This window comes from Tiliqua scincoides, chromosome 2, assembly GCF_035046505.1.
Source record: "Tiliqua scincoides isolate rTilSci1 chromosome 2, rTilSci1.hap2, whole genome shotgun sequence".
NCBI lineage: Eukaryota > Metazoa > Chordata > Lepidosauria > Squamata > Scincidae > Tiliqua > Tiliqua scincoides.
The window spans coordinates 115,136,896-115,156,301 of NC_089822.1; the positions used below are offsets into that span (position 1 = coordinate 115,136,896).

The following is a 19,406-nucleotide window of genomic DNA, read 5'->3' on the forward strand; positions in this document are numbered from 1 at the left end:
CATTTTAACTTCTTCCTCTTTAGCCAGTTTTGATGTTTCCTACAGAATTGATTTCAAAGTCTCACTGTTTCTTAAGTCTTCTAGTGAACTTTCTGTAGCTTGAAAAGTTATAGGCCTACTCCAAGGAAATGTCATGACTTTGGAGTCCCTTATCTACTGGAGAAAGAATTTCCAAAATATTTTTCATTACCACTAGACAAAATATAAACTCTTGCTTCTGCATTATAAGATGGAGACCAGTGCTAAGAACCACATCTTCCCCAGCAAATCTTTTTCCATTATTTATTGATATTAGTTCAAGAGTTTCTGATATATGTTTGTATTCTTCAAAAATTGTCCTACACACCTGAAGATGTCCTGACCATCTCTGTTACAGCAGACGAGAAAGAGCTTTGCCTTCATACTCAGCAGCTACTATCCCACAGGACAAAAAGTTGTATAATTCCACACATTGTTCAAAAAATTCCCTCACCACTGGCACAACTTCAACTGCTTTAACTACAACTAAATGCAGGCTGTGGTTAAAACAATGGACATATGGAATTTCTTTCTTCAGTTTTTTTAATTAATGCCTGGACATCACCTTTCTTGCCACTTATAACTGAAGCTCCAACGTAACATTGGCTCAACAGATGGTTGGGATTTAAACCATACCTTCGGAATGTATCTAAAGTTGTGTTTGTAAAAGTCTCAGCATCCAAAGCAGTTGTTGTCTCTATGGATAGCATGGATTCATAAATTTCACCATCTTTAACATATCTAGTAGCAATTGCTATATTTTCTCTTTGATTTTTGTTTTGTTCCATCCTCCAAGACAGAAAAAAATGGGACATCTGTATGTCATTGGAAACTTCCTCTTGAATGAGATCAATTATTTACGGATAGTCACTTTAGTCACTTTAACTATTTCATTTTGAATTTCTGGGGATTGGTAAGTGGCGTTCTTTGGAATAATTTTATAAGATTCAGCTAGTTTTGGGTCCTTTTTGAGGGTATATTTGAAAAGGTTTTTAAATAAACTTTCCTCCACATGTTCTTCAATGTTGCATATTCCCCTCATTGGAAGCTCTTTAGCTACAAGAAACTGAATAATTTCAACAATGCTTGAAATGTAATACCTATGTTTTTCAAGCATATTGTCATTAATTAGAGTTGAAATAGATGTGTTTGAAGCAGTTCTTTGGTTTCTTTCAGACCACATTAACATAGCTTGCAGATGGGTCTCAGATGAAGCACACTTGAAAAATCCTGATTTAGTTGTATCCAATGCAGCCTTCCAATTGCTAAATCCCTTTTTATGTAAGCTTGCTCTTTAGTAAATGGAACAAATTGGCGACACGGAGAGCAAAATGCAGCATCTAGTTTTGAAGAATATTCCAATCACTTAAAATGTTGAAACTACTCTGATCTGAATGATTTGCCATCTTTGTTCTTTGGATATTTACCAAGTTTAATTTGTTTAATAGACTCTCCTACTCATGCTAAATCATCAGGAGTCTTCTCATTAATTGCCTTACTGGTGCTAGCAGAAGCAATAATATCTCTATCTCCACCTGTTGTTTCCAAAGTTTCTTAATTACACGAGTTTGAAGCTCTGTTTGTTCTGACAACAAAACGGTCCATGTTGGAAGATTTCAACACTAATTCTTTTGCAGTCAGGTTCTTCAGAGTAAATGTCTGTTTATTTGGTGGTGTATATATCCAATACCCATGGAAAAAAAACTCTGAGATCTCTAGGAAAGATTCAAAATCTTAGACCCTACCAGACCCAAACAGCAGAAATGGTCCATCCAAAATCTCAGAGGCCAGAGCCATGCTTTTCTCTCCTCCCCCCCAAGAGAAAGGCCCCACCGGACCAAAACAGCAGAAATGGCCCATCCAAAATCTCCTGCCTGCGTACCCCCCAATGATGCCAGAGTCACTCAGCAGCAGCCTCCAGGGTCCTGCAAAGTGCCTGCACAGCCACTCAGCTCCCAGGAAGGTGATTGAAGGCACTGAGTACATTCCCTCCAGGCTTTTTCATGCCTGCCTCTCTGGTGTCCTGTGATTATCAGCAGGTGGCTATGTTTGGCCCCTCAGGTGAGTTACTAAGCATCAGCAGCTTGAGCTGATTGGAGGAAGCTGCCTGCAGGGAGGGGCTGAGCTCTCAAGGAACAGGAGCTAAACTGGAGGACATTCAAACATATTTACATGACAAGTGTGGAAAAAATGCTGGGGGGGGCAAACTGCTGGCTCCAGGGGGAGCAATCCCCCCCCCCGCCCCCTAGCTACAGCCCTTATCCCAGAGATGACTGAACTTTGAGGTTGGATCTATGTTATGAATAGACCCTCTCTTTTTCTCAGGCTGCAGGTGAATACAGATGCGGGCATTGGGGGTCGACAACGTGGTGGGAGTAGTCCCATTCGCAAATTGGCATCACCCTTCATGGATGGGGGCCGCCTGCCCCTCCCCCTCATGCAGCCTACCTACCCCAGGACTTTCCATGCCACTGAAAGGTGAGAACGTTGAAGGAGAAGGCATAGGGCATAGCAACTATCCAGTAGTTGCTAATGTACATAGACAGGCAAGGCAGGTATAGGACTGTCTTTTGCATTGTTAGATCCATACAGAGGGGTCCCTATATCCACAAATCCTGTATTCACTTATCTTTGAATTGGGTCTGTGGGGCTCCCTGTGTGTGTTCCATCCAGAGGTGAGGGGAGCTCTGCTGGCCTCCAGAGGGTCCTATGAACCCAGCATTAAAAAAAAAAAATGCAACTTCCAGTTTCTCCAAGAAATAGGAAGTGAGGTTTTTGATGCTTTATAAGGCATTGGGAGGCCCAAAGAATTCCCAGAGGGCTGCCTTTCTCCATGAAACTGGAAGTCACTTTTAGACTCAGAGGACCTTCTGTATCTGCAGTTTCATGTATTTGGGGGTTCCAGAACAGAAGCCCTGTGGATACAGGGGCATGCTTGTATGTATGTTTTTTTTCTGTAGGGTTAGACCTTATGCACTATGCCTAGAGGCAGTTTCATTTTTACATGGATAGCAGTGTTACCCTAACAAAAAGGGCTGAAAGTAGTGTTACAGTGGTGTTATGTGTTTTTATTCCAAATTAATATTTAATCAATTTTAAAGCATTTTTATTGAGTGTAATCACTGCCACATAGGTGAACGCCTCCTATGCCAGCAGGCATAAAACACAAACACCCTCGTAGAGCATAGCTACGTAGTCAACTAATTGAATTAAACTTACAGAAGCTGTATATTTGATTTGCATGCTTCTTGTATGAACAACTGCAGTGAGCCTAATGCTGCCAAACACAAACAAAAGGCACTGCCAAATTAAAACATTGAGAAGATAACAACTTGAACCAACAGAATTGAAAATAGCATTGAATTACTATGGAAACAAACTGGCTTTAAAGTGCAGGGAAAAAACTGCCCCAACTATGAGACAGCATTGAACTTCAGACAGACCAGGCACTGGCAGCCACCAGAGGGCGCCCATGGCCGGGTTGACACACTGAACTTCCCAATAGTGGTCTACCACCACTGGTTCCACCTCTCCACTGATGAGGAGGGTGGATAGAGCCACTGGCTACTGCCTTGGCCTCCCAGTGCCTACTTCTATAAACTGGGGTGGTGGGACAAGCAGGGCCTAGTGTAGGACTTTGACTCAGGGCCTCTAGCAGCCTGCCAATAAAGTTGCAGAAAGCCATTATGTAGGTTAAGTGAATCAAAGATAGATCAAAGGTAGTTCCGCAAGGAACTACCCCAGGAGCACAATGAAGACTTGTGGTTTATCTCTTCATGCCCTGCAAAGATGTAGTGCTTTCATCACTGTTGCCACTGCTCTCAGAAATGGCAGTATTTCAAGTGTTAAGGAACAGAAGCCAATTGCCAAGCCCTGCCACCCCCCTAAAAGTTGACCAGCATTTTCTCTCATGGGGTGGGGGGAGCTGTTCTTTGGTTTCTGGGAGCAACTTGAAACCACAAAATGTTCCTGAAAATGAATGAAAATAGTGGTTGAAAAAAGGGCACAAATAACTTACAGGAAAGACAATAGTTTGGTGGTAGAGCACCTACCTTGTATGCAGAAAGTCCAGATTCAGTCTCCAGATAGGGCTGGGAAGAAACCCTTGTCTGAGAGCTGCTGCCAGTCAGAGTACACACAACACTGACCTAGATGGACCAATAGTCTGACTTTGTAGAAGGGAGTATCCTGTGTTCATATGAAAAAGGAGAAAAGAGAGCAAATGGCATGAAGTCAGAGGGCGCAAGAATAGATGGAAAGGGAGGTTCTTTTCACCCATGCCAGCCTGTTACATAAAGATAAGGAGTGGCCTGCCTTCTCGTTAGTGGGGAAAATGAATTCTTGTTCAGAACCTTATTCTCAAACTAGAAAGGCACAGTGAGTCTCCAGTGCACTCAACACCCAGTGAGGCTTCCCTTGTTTGTAACAGCCATACTGACCTTTCCATCATGCCAAGGACAAAAGAGGATAAAACAATAAAATTTAGGGCAGAGAGATGGGAAGTTTCAAAAATGAAGGCTAGAAGCTTGATGCTATAGGAAATCACTGTAAAAGCTGGTTCACTACTTGGTACTTTTGACTTTCCCCAGAGAGCGGTCCTGGGGTGGCAACAACTTTGAGAGGCCAGGACCAACAGAGAAAAGGGTGGAAGTAGATAAGGTAAAGTATCCACCCACTCTTTGAGTTTTTATTTTTGCTCTTTTGAGTTTGTTTGGGTTTTTTCCCCTGATATTTTCTGCCATACTTGGAGATTTTTTTTTTTTCACTTTGTCTTCATGATTCTGTCTCTAACTCTCTCCTTTTTCCTCCACTTCTAGGAGGTAACCAGGAATATGGATTCTGTGTTCAAAGAACTTCTTGGAAAAACAAAAAACATGGGGGCTGATGACCCCCTAAACTTCTCTGAGCCACAATATCCCCCAAAGAGCATCCTTGTTGGCAAGAAAGGCTCTACCCCAGCTAAACAGGGCTCTTCAAACAGGGTACTCCTGCGTGGCAAAGTAGGCTTCAAGTCCTCTGGGAATGGAGAGTGAGCCAGACTTGGGAGGGGAAGGTGCGTCCCCAACTTGACCTGCCCAGTCTTATGATTTCCCCCACCTCCCCCTTCCATCATGTTCTTCATCCCAGCTCAGGGCAGATGTCTCTCTCTCTCTCTGCTGCTCCAGCTGCAAAATAATTTGGGAGGGTGGTAGGAAAGTTAGTGATTTTTATGGGAATTTAATTTCCAAGCCAAAAGTTTAACTTGCATTTGCTATACAGCGTCCTCATGCTTGGAAGGTAAATCTAAAGGTTTTAATTTTGTGGATGTGAGCAGTTGCATACGAAGGCCATTTGGCACCCAGGGCCCATAAAAATTTGGCACCCCTGTAACAAAAATCATTTAATAATTAATAAATAAATAAAAATTATTATAATTTATTATTGAATCCAGATTAGCCATTCCCCCAGCAGATCAGAGCATCCCCCAACACATTTTCCCCTCTCCACACAAATAGCATCCTCCAGATTAGCAGCCCTTCCTCTTTTCTACAATGAAAAAGTCCAAGAACAAACAGTGGTTCCTGGTGCTAAAAAGTGCCATTCTATACTGTATTATTGTTGACCCTGTGCCATGGGTTTAGCACTCAATGGAAGTGCATTCTGCATACATTCAGAGGCAACTCCATTTTATTACTGCACCTAGTTTAGTCTGTGTCAGATGCAAACATTCAAAATAAGAGGCAACACAGAGATATCTGCAGTCTATTGTGGGGGGGTTGTGATGGTAAAAGGGACATTGCTTATGTTCCATGGAGTTGAAATATAGAAATGAGACATGTCTTTAAAAAAAATTAGGGCCTCCTTTAAGGGAATCTGGCAACCCTATTGTCACAGAAAGTGCTAGTAAATCCAGCTGCAGAGATTCCCCCATGCAAGTAAAAATCTCAAACAGTGTATATGACTTAACGAGAGCCCAATCCTATGCATGTCTACTCAGAAGTAAATCCCATTGTAGCCAATGGGGTTACCCCCAGGTAAATGTGATTAGATTGCAGCCGGAACCTAGCTGAGCAGCATTGCCATTGTATGGAGATGCTAGAGAAAAAATGCAAAGACAACGCTAATATATTTACTGAAAAGAAAACTCCAGCCAATTTCATAATCTCTTGGAGTCTCATTCATTCTTTTTCATGAATTTGTCAAAATTGACAACAAATGCATAGTAGCCCAAAAGAGGAGACATAGGGCGCAATCCTAACCTGGGCTAGAGCAGGCAGGCCAGCAAGTTTGGGGCCAGAAGCTGCATCCAGCGCAAGTTTGGGGCCAGAATACTTTCCCCTTACCGCATGTGGTGCTGCACTGGCCCCAATGTGTCTCCTTGGATCTGCACCACCTCAGAGGTGGTGAGAGAGCCAGAGGCTACTCCGTGCCACCCAGGAATGGGGTCAGGATCCAACATAACTACTGGATCCTGACCCCACCTCCCACCTGCCCCTAGGAGTGCCTGTTGTACCACCTTCCCGTCCTCCTCAGACCCCTGCATTGCCCAGGCTTGGCCACCACAAATGTAACCTGCTGGGCCTGGATCCGGCCCGAGGAGGCCAGCACAACTCCTTGCATTGGCTCCCCGACTCCTGAGCCAACGCAAATGTGCCTTATGGCACGTTTGAGACACCCCCAGGGTCAGCACAAATGACGTGTGCTGCCCTAACCCAGAGATTAGGATTGCCCTAACAGCTACATAATGTGTGTTGTGTGTGCATAGACAGGCAGGTTGTGGCTTTTTTCTCTCAGCTTTAGAAACTAATCTACATAACCAGCAGATGCTGCCACCCACATCACACTGAAACTTCCTTTTTGGTGGGTATTTTTGGGAGATATTTATTCCACTATCATATTTTCTAAATCACTCCATCATTAAAGGTTTTAAAAGCAGTGACTTATTTCCAACAGGCCATTATATAGCCGAACAGTAGTCATTGGTGTGAAACATAAGGAACCCCCTCCCCACATTTTCCAAACAGGCAATTTTTTCCATCCCTTTGACTATTTTGTGTGTAGCATCTAAAAATTTCTGACCACTTAAGGTTGCAATCCTAACCACACTTTCCTGAAAGTAAGCCCCATTGAACAAAATAGGACTTACTTCTGAGTAGGCCTGGTTAGGCTTGTGCCCTAAGACTAGCATCTAACCAATTAAGACTAGATAGTTTTTGTATCACACTGTGAAATGAAATTTTATAGAAAAGAAATACATTAAAGCAGCATCACACACACACACACACACACACACACACTCATCATGTGACAAATGTTTTTGGGGTTTTTTCTGGCAGCTATAACAATCAGGACTTGGGGAAGGGCAAGCAGCAAAAATAAACAAAAAAACCCATAGGCTCCCCCAGGAAAATCAGGGCGAAAGGCATGCATGGTTTAATTAGGAGGCAATCTGAACTTCACAACCTGTCTCAGCCCAGTACTTTTGTCCCAAACAGGCCATTACATAATACTTGCCTCGAAGCACTGGAGGGGAAGGGGGGGGCAGATAGGGCTGTGCCCTGAGGGGGTGAGGAGATTTCTGCAGGGGAAGTGCAGGGGATTGACAGTCACCCACCTACGAGCTGGCGCTGAATTAGAAAACTTCACAGAGACAGGACAAGAAATAAAACTGCGCAGGGATAAGTCCCAACCCTCCAAGTCGAAACCAAGAATAACGAGTTCCTTTCCTCCTCCTCCCAGCCAATCAGAAGGAGGTTAAAGGAGAGGCGAGGGGGGTGCTGCAGAGGCCTACCAATAGCTGCAGTTGGCGGGGTGGTGGTGGTAGTGGTGGGGGGAACTGTACAAAACTAAGTCCCAAATCCTGACCAACTTTCCAGCACTGGCATAGGTGGCAATGCAGTTGGGTGGCACTCACAGAGGCGTCCTCAAAGTAAGGGAATGTTGGTTTCCTTACCTAGGATCTGCATTGCCCTTATTTTGGTACTGGAAAGTGGACAAAGTGGAAAGTGGACTCCTGTGCACATTTTCCTGGGAATAAGCCCCATTGACTATAATGGGACTTACTTCTGAGTAGACCTGCATAGGCTTGGGCTGTAAAAGTGTTGCTGAGCAGGAAGAGTCCTTGCCAGTTCCTGTCCTCTCTGTCCCCTGCCAGGGTTGACACAACCCTGGCTGTTGCCGCCATGCTCACACGCTGCTGTCAGGTGATGGGGGGAGCAGGCTGGCTGGCTCTCCCCATCACCTGACAGCAGTGTGTGAGCACCGCGGCAACAGCCAGGGTCACCATATTGGGAGTGGGGGACAACCTTTGTGTCAACCCCCACGCTGCCCTGCAGTGTGATACCAGAGGCCACCTCAGCGCCTGCTTTAGTATGCCAATGGATGTGGGTGCATCTTTAAATATATGACAATCCTAATGTTTTGGGCCTGACACCAATCCATTCAATCCCTCCTCTGCTATTAAGGGATTTGCGCTTGGATTTGCATGTGACAGCAGTGAAGAGGGATGGGGTATCAAGATTCCTTCATTCTTGGTTTGTGGGAGGGGAATAGTGTCTAGTGGGTTACAATGCAAGGTGTCTGAAGGGGAGGGCTCTTTTTTAAAATGTGTGTTCTGTTCCTAACATGCTTCACACAGGCTTTCGCCAGCTGTGTTCCTTGACCCCTTTCCACAGTATTCCTTGATGCTTTGCACATTTGTCTGAATCTGTAATCTCTTCCCCCACACACTCCATGATTCAGTCTTATCCCTGCACGCATCATCACCCTCCAACACTGGGGCAATAAGTAAGGGGGACATATTTGTGGGAGGGAGTCCATGTGTCAATTCTTTCCTCTACACCCAAGATGCAGTTTGTTTAACCCCCCTGCCCCTGCACCATCCTTTTTGGGGGTTTTGGTTTTGTCTCAACCACTCAGTATTAATCAGGACTGTGTGTACTCTGTGCATTAAAATTCTGTCAAGAAAGGCTGGATTCTGCAAACTGTATAAATTATGCAAACTTGTAGGAATCCTCTTTTTCAAAATTTATTCTGCTTGTGTTAGTCATGGGGATGTGCAAAGAACTACTCAGAGCACTGATATGCTATATTTTCACTAATAGAAATCTTATCCAACCACTTCTCTCGTTTCCAAAATTTTATCAGGCATTGAACATAGTCAAGTGTATCTTTGCAGCCATAAAGGGCTAGAAACATGCTTTTTAGAAAAGAAGAAAGCTGAGACTCTCAGGAAGCAGAATTCTGTTCCCAGAATTTTCTGTGCTTCACAGAATTGCAGCGTATGCACAGCCCTGGTATAATAATCCTGTTTTCTATTATCAGAACTCTTCTGTATTGTGATCTCTTCTTGCTGCCCTTTTTCTCTGTTGCAATAAACTGAATTTGTAAACTCTCCACTGAGAGTGCCAGCCAGATGGGATTTTATACAAATAAACAAGACACTGAAAGTTTGCTTGGACTTTTATTTTAATACAAAGCAGAATATTTAGAAAACATCATCATTTGTTCAAAACCAGAATTGGTGCTAATTGCTGGACTGAAATTGGGGATTGCTGGTGATTCTTGGATGAAAGGGTGATGTCTGTTCCATTCCTCAGGACAAAGAAAAGATTTTGAATTAATTGGCTTTTTTTAAGCCTAATAGTTAAGTTTGACCTAAAACCAAAATCACTCTAGTGAAGAGGAAAAACCACCTCCTTAGTTAAAATATGTTTAGGTGCCAACCCTCTTTGGAAAAACCACCCTGTATCCTAACGCATATGATTTGAGAGTAATCTGAGGCCTTCAGGCAGACTGGCAAGAAAGGGCTGCTATTTACCTCCTTCACTTGTGGAGCCTAGGCAGAGCTCTATTAATATTATACCATCTATGTAACAGATAAGAGGGCTGGTCCTTGCCCTGAGGAGCTCACAGTCTAGAAATAGACCAAAGGGAAACAACCGAGAGAGTGGAGTGGAGGCAGGGTCAATGGGAAGAATGTGATTGTTTCATCTACACATACTTAGGCTTAGGGCGCAATCCAGACCTTGACTTGGGCCGGCGCAAGTCCGTTGCGCCAGTCCAAGAGGATCACTAATGTGCCATAAGGCATGTTTGCACCTCCTCAGGAGGAAGCCGGGCCAGCACTCATAGAAGTGCCGCCCTGCGGAGGCCGCTGCAAGCCTCCGTGCTGGCTTCCTCAACACAGGTTGTGTCAGCCCAGCTGGGCAGACACAAGGAGAAAAGGGAGGTGGGAGGGAGGCATTCCTGGGCGGGGGGAGGGCGGGTGTTGGGTGGGCAGGAAGCGGGAGGCAGGGCTGGGATCCAGCAGTTATACCAGATCCCAACCCCTGCTCCTGGGGAGAATGGAGCAGTTCCAAGCCACTCTGCTCTCCTCGGACTTGTGCCACCTCAAGAGGTGGCGCAAGTCTGAGGAGACCCATAGGGGCCAGAAGCCCTTACCCAGAGGTAAGGGGAAATGTTTCCCCTTGCCTTTGGCTGAGCTGCTTATGACCCCTATCCTGCACTGGATACAGCGCAAGCCTCTTGGCTTGTGCAGGATAAGATTGCGCCCTTAGCTGCAGAAAGGTAGAGGGGCTGGCTAAGGGGTTGTGCCACAGGGGTCGTGTCACAGAAAGTGGATCTTGTGGCGGGATTTGAAGAGAATAGGAGAGGAAGCAATACGAAAGAAAGAATTTCAAGCATATGGGGGCAGCAAGCGTGCTGCTGTTTGTGCAGGTATGTGGTCTGATCTCAGAGGGCTAGGAGGAGGGGGAAAGGGATTGCAGCACTCTTTCCCCATGCCTTTTAATATGGATGTTGATGACATAGTGCTGTTATTTTCTCCATTGGGAAAGGCAGTAATGTAACAGGAGGGGGCTGGTCTGCCCTGGGTACCAGGCCGGAAGGGGGTGCCACATGATGCTGAACCAAGATGGCAGCAGGGAGCAGAAGCAGCAGCTCCTCCTCCTCATGTTTCAGGCTGGCAGCGCCTTTCCCTGGCTGGTAAGTGATTTGCCTTCTCATTTGGTGGAGAGCCTCCAAAAGGGAAGGAATGGGCATTGGCAGCCCAAATGTGAAGCCTCCTCCTCGTATTTTAGTGGCTGCCTCCTCCTCATGTTTTGGAAACATGAGGAGGAGGAGGAGGAAGCGGCAGCTTCACAATCTAGGTGTTGCTCCCCATTCCTTCCTTGGAGGCTGAATGAGAGCTGCTGCTGCTGCTACCACTTCCTGCTCCAGGAGAACCCACAAGTGACATTACGACATCACTGCCTTGGGCTCTGCTGCCTCTAGCACCGCCTCTGGGGAAGGGGCAACAATGATAGACTGAAGGTGACAGGTATCATAGCGTTAAAGGGATAGTACTGCAGTGATGAGCCAGGCAAAAACTTTATTGTGTGGTTATTAGTCTTGGGAGAGGATGGACCCTTGATAAATACTGAGATAATTACATTATGAAACAAAGACAGCCTTTATTCTGTACACAGGGGGAGCCCTACCATAATGCAATGTGAGGTGGCTGCCTCAGGCAACAGATGTTGAGCACCAGATGTTCAGTGGGAAAGTGAAGCAACCGATGAGGCAGATTCCACTTGCGAGTGTCTCCCATATAAGCCCCACTGCAACAAACAGGAACTCTTATAGTGGTGCTCATGCCTGGCTTCTCTATTTAAAAGTGGGAGAAATTTCCAGTTCTGCCTCATGAGAATTAGTGTGAGTAGGCAGGAGCAGCTAACTCATTCTGTCTTGAGTTAGCCCTGCTTTTGCAAAAGCAGATACAGTCATTTGTGGGGAGAGGGGCTCAACGGGCCAGGCAGCTTGTGCCAGTAGGAGGCATTCAAGTCAGCATCCAGCCATCTTGAAAGACATAAAAACAATAAAATAGTAAAGAAACTCAGGATTTACTCAGCACATCATAACCCCACCACAAAAATGAACAAATCTTTTGTGTGTCGCTTTGGAGGTCAGGGCTCTAGCTGGGATCCTGGCCCAGAGACAAGAAGGCGGCAGTGGCAGTCCTGTATGAGGACAGAGTCTCAGTCCTTGATGCGTTCCTTGCGCAGGGCCACTCGGATGTCACTGCAAACCTTTCCCACGGCTTCAAAGAGTGGGTTGCAGAAGGTGTGTATGCACAGAGCATAACAGCGCCCACAGCACTGCACCTCTATGAGATAGCTCTTGATGCAGGGCACAGCCCACCAGATGTGGCAGAAAGAGACACAGGCAAAGAGGAAACCCCAGAGCAAGGCAATCGGCACGCCCAGCACCCCTGATAGAATCCTGTAGCACCAGTACTTGCTGACGGTGAAGGTGGTGTTGCTGGCCTTCCACACACCATCGAAACTGTGGGTCCCCTCTGGCTCAGCGATCACATCTTCAAAGTCCACCTAACAAGGTTGAAGGAGAGACTATGAGCCAGGCTGGGCTTCAATTTCATCAGGACACGAAGATGTTTGAAGAAAAAGAGTGCTGTTGAGCATGCATGGGATGCTTTTTCCCTACAGCTGGGTGACTGCAATAAGGCTTACAAACCTATACATACTTACCTGGAAGCACTGGCGTCCCTAGGGGATGCAGGGGGTGCGGGCCGCACCAGGTGACATGCTGGGGGGGTGACACGCTAACATCGCGGGGTTAGGAGCTACCGTGTCATGCCATACACCGTTGGATGCGGAATGGCCAGCGGAGTGCAGTGCAAAAAACGGAATTGAAATCGCTCCTTTCGTTCAAAAGTTATGGTCAAAAAACCGGAAGGAAAAAATGCATGGAGCCCTATGGAAAGTGAAAGTGAGCCGTATCGCGCGTTTACTCGCGAGTAGGCGTACTTGCCATAGTCCGTCGGAAAGGGCAGGCTGAGAGGAATCCAATGACACCACAATGGTCCCGATCCAATGAGTGCAGCCCCAAAAGTCTGATCCGTAAACGAAGCCACGTGGCCACGTTTACTCACGAGTAGGCGGACTTGCCTTAGTGGAGGCAGGCTGAGAGGCTCCAATGACATCAGAATGGTCTTCGTCCAATGAGTGCAGCCCCCAAAAACACCAGAGAAGGAGGTTCCTCCCTCCCAGCTGCCTCCCTCCCAGTCTGTGGAGCCCTATGCAAAGCAAATCAGCCACATGGTAACGTTTACTCGCGAGTAGGCAGACGTCCCTTGGCTAGTGGTCAGGCCAGGCAAAGGGGAATGTGAGGACACCAGAAGGGTCCCAATCCGATGGAGTTGCTCTAGAAGGCAGCCTCCCACCCCTTAAAAAGAACAAAAAAAGAGGCTTGAACTGGTAAGGGGAAAGTTTTCTATTTTGCACTTGTGAAGCCAGGTGGGTCTTTATTCTGATGTGCCTGAAATAGAAAAACTTTAAACGGGGCAATGGGGAGGGCTGCAAATCTCACTGATTCTTTTTTGGGGTGTTGTTATTGCAGGCAGACTACAGACTCCAATGACAGCTGTGGGACTTACTTCAGAGTAGACATGCATAGGATTGGGCTCACAGGCTGCAATCCTACCCACTCTTTCCTGAGAGTAAGCTCCATTGACCACAATAGGACTTCAGAGTAGATTCACTTGGTGCAACAGAACTGGCTCCCCCTTATTTAATTATTTTATTTTAATTTAATTATTTATAGTTATTTATTTTAATTTGCTTGATGTTGTCACTTCTGGCCATGGCATCACTTCCAATGGGTCCTGGACAGATTGTCATTCTAAAAAGTGGGTCCCAGTGCTAAAAGTTTGAGAACTGCTGAAATAAGGTGTTAGTAAGTTGACACAAGGTGTGTGTGAGAGAGAGACTCTACAAGTTTTCAAAATAACTAAAAGCAGAATTTGGAGGAATAAGACCATCATGTTATATATCAATCAATGTGTACTTTCATGCAGAATGCAATGAAACAAACCACATTGAAATATCTGTGTTCTAACAAAAGGTACAGCCAAAAAAAATTTGGGGGCGGGGTGATGGTACATCACCATGGCCACCTGGGGCGTTGCCCCACCCACTACATGGGGTGACACGCAGGCCTCCCACACTGGGTGATGCAAATCCTAGTGACGCCACTGCCTGGAAGTAAGACTCCCTGAAACCAATGGGACTCACTTTTCAGTTCACATGTGTAGATTGTGCTGCAAGTCCCATATGTCCGTGGTTAAGAGGAAAAACTTCCAAGTACTGGTAGGTGACTATGCTTGAGCCCCAACTACAATCACATGCAAATGGAAATAACATGGCTACTTATACTGGAACCAAAGCCGCTTCAGAGAGGGGATAATTTTAGAGTAGAGAAGCATTAGGGGGGCAGGTGCTTAACCCTTCTCTCATCTGCCACTATTCCACTGTAACTCCCCTCCCTTAAACTGCTTTTTCCCCTGTCATGGGTTTCAGACTCATGCATGCTCTCACATAGTACCTGTATCTTGAATACTGTGGAGGAAAGCACAGAGTTGCAGGAGAATGAATTGCAGTAGAAAAGCAAAGGCTAATCTGCCTCTGCACTCCAAATTGCCCCCTTGCAAAGTTTCTTTTCTCTACAACAGTGTTCTTCAACATTGGGGTCAAGACAAGGGGGTTGTGAAGCCTCAGTTGTGGGCTCCCTGCAACTTGAGGGAATGAAAAAGGTCAAAGACCACTGAACTAGAGCACCACCAGGTCAAGGGGAAGGCATCTGGTGTACCCTGTCAGGTACCAGGAGATTGTGCCCCAGTCCTGCTCATGTTCATAGTAATTGTGCTAAAATAGCTTTCACTAGTGCCAAGCTTTATGGTAACTTTCTCTACTTTTCTAATAATATTCAATTACAGTGGACAGTGCTGGGAGGGTGTTAAAGGGGGTGGGGAGTGGGCAGTAATGAGTTGGTGGATAGGATCCTAGGACTGGAAGTGGGATCAATGGTGGGGTTCTAGTCTCATATTTTATTATTGGGGTCAGGGCACAAAAAAGGTTGAAGACCACTGCTCTACAAGAAGCAGAACCCTAGTGTTGTTGTTTTTTTTTACCCCACACCACAAAGAGCCAGAAGACCCAGGATGTCCCGGGCAGTTAAAAGGGGTGCAGCAACCCTGGGAAACTCTGCCCTAAGCAGATTCTGTGTTTCTGGTTTCTTCTGTCCTTCATTGTCAGTGTCTTCATCTTTGAGTTGTTCTTTTTAAGAAAAACTTCCTTAGCTCATCTCTTGTCTAAAAAGAGATATTTAACACACATTTGGTGTGCGCTGAACATGCAATGTTGACCATGTCCAGTTCAGCTGACCATGTCCAGTCTACTTTAGGGAGTGTCTCCGCCCAGTTAAATAATGAGGAGGGGGAGGAGGTCTTGCTTTGGGTACCAACTTCCCATGAAGTACCAGAGAAAGCATCAGAGCCTCTTACAGGCAGGGGTTCTGTGAAATCCCCTTTTGAGGAAAGTGCACTACTGTATTACTTGTTTTTCCTGCTATTTTGGAGAGCTTATTGAAATTGAGGTATGCCTTTAATTCCCTCATGAGTCAAGGAGAAGTGACCCCTTAGGTAGTCACCTCATTAGGGCCAACGAAGTAGGAGATGGGCAGATCTGATCCATGGGGCCCAATCCACCTGAACGTTCTCCTGTGCAAGCTTCACCAAGGAGGCTTGGGAACTCCCCATTCCATCCACTAGAATGGATGGGAGCTGCATTAGAGATGGCTGTTATTTCCTAGTGGGTGATGGTCCATGGTTGTTAGTGGAAGGAAGGGTGCCACTTCAAATTTTCTGCCTCGGGCTCTAAAAGGTTGTCCTTGCATGAGCCCATCTTTTGCAGGAGTTTTCTCTGACATGGATCAGAAGAAATGATGATGTTTTGTTGATTTGTACATTGTACTGCTTTTATATTATATCAGCTGCTGGAAGTAATCCTGGTTTTACCAGGAAGGATGAGATAGAAACATATAGTGAGCAATTGCCAAATAAAGTTATGCAGAAACATACCAGGTATCCTAACCAAAGGGTTAGGACAGTATGATCAGCCTTAAGTTGACTGAACATAAGTATTAACCATCTGGCAATTTATAGAATTCTAATAGTTGAAGAGAAACCAGCCTCCAGTCCTACTCCTAGTCAGAGGCATTCATAAATTGTTATTTATTGATCATAAATGGCTATTATTACATGATCACCTGTGGCAAGTAAGAATCACCACTAAGTGACCGACCAGACAGACCAATTTGTAAATTGAAAGATTTGTTCTCTTTCTCTCTTCTACCCCCATTTCAGGCTATTGAAGTGGATTGGTGAACTGGTACCAATTTGCATGGGTTAGAAAAATGCAAGATCTATTTTCAAAGCTGCTGTATCTGCCTGGTTGGAAAATACATGTTGCAGTCACCTAGCTGAAGTTAAACAAGTCTGACAGCCCAATCCTATGCATGCCTATTCAGAAGTAAGTTCTATTGAGTTCAATGGGGCTTATTTTTGGAAACTGTGTACTGTATAGCACTGGGACCCACTTTTTAGAATGAGAATTTGTCAGGACCCACCAGAAGTAATGTAATGACCAGTAATGACATCATCAAGCAAGAAAATTTTTAACAATCCTAGGCTGTAATCCTACCTACACTTACTCAGGAGTAAGTCCCATTGACTATCATTGTTAAAAGAATATACATAGTAGCCTGTTAAAAGTACAGGTCTGTAACATTTCCCCAAAAGCAGTCACTCAGGATGGTACCATTAAGTCTAATATATTAAAAATAAAATATTGAAATGAATATTTCACCTGAAATTGGCACCTAGTGAGTCCCAACCCACAGCAGTTGGGACACTGCTGTATACGATTGCAGTCTGCTTAGCATGGTCATTGCCTGAGTGGAAGACTGCTTGGGAACACCCATGGGGTGTTAAGTATTAATAATGAACGCTATTACTTAAGTGCTTGCAATATTTAGATGTTCCCTCCACCACAGCATACTTCTTGTGAACCTTTTTTTTAGAACAGCATTATATAAATATTTTTAATACTACTGTACTCTGAATCCTTCAATTGCAGAGCTATACTAGGAGAAAAATAAGAGCTGTTGAAAAGTCAGCAGGAATCAAAATTACTAAGGGCAACTTAGAGCAAGTCACTCAGACTAAACTTCTTCACAGATTTGTTGTTATGTGGTAACCAATTGCTCTGAGCAACTTGCAGGAAGGACAGGATACATGTGTAGTGAAGAAAGTAAGAAAACTGACAATGTCCTCCTGAATAGGATGAAAAGAGTGAGGGTAAATGGTAAATCCACTGTACGGGAATGGAAGTTCAACTGTTTCCCCAGTCAGCTTTACTGGAGGGGTAAGCTGGGGTCCCATTGTACCCCCTAAAATAGACAACTGGCAAAGTCTCATGGCCACAGCTGCCCCCCTTTCCTGTCTCAGGTGGGCATCTGAGACACCTGATGGTACATCTCAAAGGGCCTAGTTAAGTCCAGGCATTGATCCCCCCTATGGCCACCCTCAAGCATGTGTGGGTCTACAAGCCTATCATGCTTTGGAGCAATGCTGAGGAAGACAGACACAAGTGTGAGTTCCAGAAATAGATGCCACTTCAAATTCTTTTAAAAGAGAAGGAGAGATAATGACCACTGCTAGACTTTGAAGTAACTTACACATGAGCTATTTTCTCAATCATTTTTCCCGTTTTAAAAATTGTTTATGGAGTCTTTAACTGTCTGACTTTTAACTAGCTTTGTTGTCATGCAGTGTGTGTGCATATGTGTGTGCACACATGCCTGGCATGTTTGGATTAGGTACAAGGCACACACATTCTGTTCTGAGAAAAGAAATCCGTCTAGTGGACTTTCCCTCAACACTCTTCATGCCTGGAACCCCCTCCCACCCGTCTCTCCCTGTCAAAGTCTCTTCAAAACTACCTTTTTCCCCCTCTTTTCCCTCATCTCCCCCCCCCCCCCCCAGTCTTCACAAAACCTCAGGCATTGCCTGGCAATTTAAATTTTAACAAGAGTCATGTTTTTGAATAAGCCCTGATCAGGCAACAACAGTGTATCCACTTATTCATACAAACCAAGATCTAAAAGACACTTTGAAGCCAGCTTTGTCATCACAGTAAATTGCATGAGAGGGTTAAAAAATTCAGAACCTACGTTCACATCATAAGTAAAAAGGGGTGTAAGAGCTGTTTGCCCGAGTCTCAACTCAGGACAAAATGGCTGAGGTGTATAATAGTGGGAAGATGGGGCAACTTGGGCTGGCAGCCTATTCTGGGAGCTGGATGGGAAGGGGCTTATGCCTGGATTAGGCCCGTCTGCCCTTAGTCAATGCATATGTAACTGCATCAATTCCTTGTTACCCTTGTGTTTCTCATTGTTTTGTTCTCTCATTATCTACCTTGAGATTGTAAATTTTACAGAGGCAGGAACAGGGGTGGTGTCAGGTCAGACACTGGGTCCATCTGGGCCCACAGACGGTACACCTGGCCAGTACTTCTGAATGCTCAGCACTGCTGAAAGCTCAGCATCAGTGCAGTGATACCACCAAGTGCACCATCAGGGAGCAGGTAGGGAGGGCCATAGGGAGCCCAGTGCAGGGCTTTTGCCCCCCAGCCACCAGCAGTGAAGAAGGACTTGTCACTTTCACTGTTTTTCTTCCTTTTGTTTATGCTGTAGTGCACTCCACACTGATAGTACTGTCATGTATAAACTAATAAAAAGGGGAGGGAGATCACTACTGTTGCACCTGCTGTTTTGCCCGCAATTTAGAGTGGCTAGCTATTGTGAAGGGTGGTCAGAGAAACAGATCTCTCCTTTCATTCCTGTCTGCAGAAGGTAGCTTTCATACTCAAGTCACTTGGGAAAGCTTGACTCACCCCATTCCACCCTCTCAATTTAAGGGAAAGTTTCCTCACCACCCGCCACCCGTTCCTTCCACCATCCACTATAGGAATGCTCTCACCTTTACAACCTCTTGGTTGATCTGCTTGGGGTCTCTTTCTACCAAATTAATCTCTTTGGTGAGGGGGTCCCAGGAATCCACCTTCCCCAGGTTCAGTTCTTCTTCTTGCTGGGCCATAGCTGCAGGCCTTTTCCTGCTCAGCTTCTTTGCCTCTGAAGAGCAGCAGCCAGTTGTCCCTGGCTGTCAGGCTGGAGCTGCCTCTCCCCTTTCTCTCCCACCTGCTAACATTTTCCTCACTGCAGCTCATACATAGAGAAATCTGTGCTGAAAATAAACCTCCCTGGAGCCAGAATGCATCTGCCGCTGGCTTAGGGCAGGGTTTTTGTAGCAAGGCTTAGTATAGTTGATAGCATCGTAAAGGCCCTTTTAGAAATTTGGAGTGGCTGCATGTAGTTGTTAGAATACTGTTCCTATAGGCCCCACTAGGAGAAGAGAAAAAAAGTCTTTCTGCTGCTGGAGCAGCTGAAGGCAGGCAACAGTTTTAAGAGAGCTGAAAGTGGTGTTCAGACAAATTAATGTGGTTTCATTATTG

General features: G+C 45.3%; 2 protein-coding genes across 2 annotated transcripts in view; one reads left to right on the forward strand and one right to left on the reverse strand.

Moving 5' to 3' along the window:
* Window positions 1-7,533, forward strand: part of ARHGAP4 (Rho GTPase activating protein 4) — a 74,019-nt gene extending 66,486 nt beyond the window's left edge. The window contains exons 21-23 of the mRNA XM_066613683.1: window positions 2,344-2,496; window positions 4,608-4,677; window positions 4,836-7,533. Coding sequence (XP_066469780.1) covers window positions 2,344-2,496; window positions 4,608-4,677; window positions 4,836-5,051 — 439 coding nt within the window. The 3' untranslated portion in view covers window positions 5,052-7,533. The remainder of the gene's footprint in view (window positions 1-2,343; window positions 2,497-4,607; window positions 4,678-4,835) is intronic.
* A 1,896-nt stretch (window positions 7,534-9,429) lies between these two features.
* Window positions 9,430-19,168, reverse strand: LOC136641741 (caveolin-3-like). The gene is made up of 2 exons (XM_066617750.1): window positions 18,875-19,168; window positions 9,430-12,365 (listed from the first exon to the last, which is right to left on the reverse strand). Exons 1-2 carry the CDS (start codon window positions 18,989-18,991, stop codon window positions 12,015-12,017), a joined length of 468 nt encoding a protein of 155 aa, XP_066473847.1. The 5' UTR covers window positions 18,992-19,168; the 3' UTR covers window positions 9,430-12,014.
* Window positions 19,169-19,406: the final 238 nt, after the last annotated feature.

Bases quoted from the DNA above. Each gene is read 5' to 3' on its own strand.
- LOC136641741 (XM_066617750.1), bottom strand. From the start codon at position 18,991: ATGGCCCAGCAAGAAGAAGAACTGAACCTGGGGAAGGTGGATTCCTGG. The intron at 12,366-18,874 runs GTGAGAGCATTC...CAACCTTGTTAG, and splicing joins TCAACCAAGAGGTTGTAAAG to GTGGACTTTGAAGATGTGAT.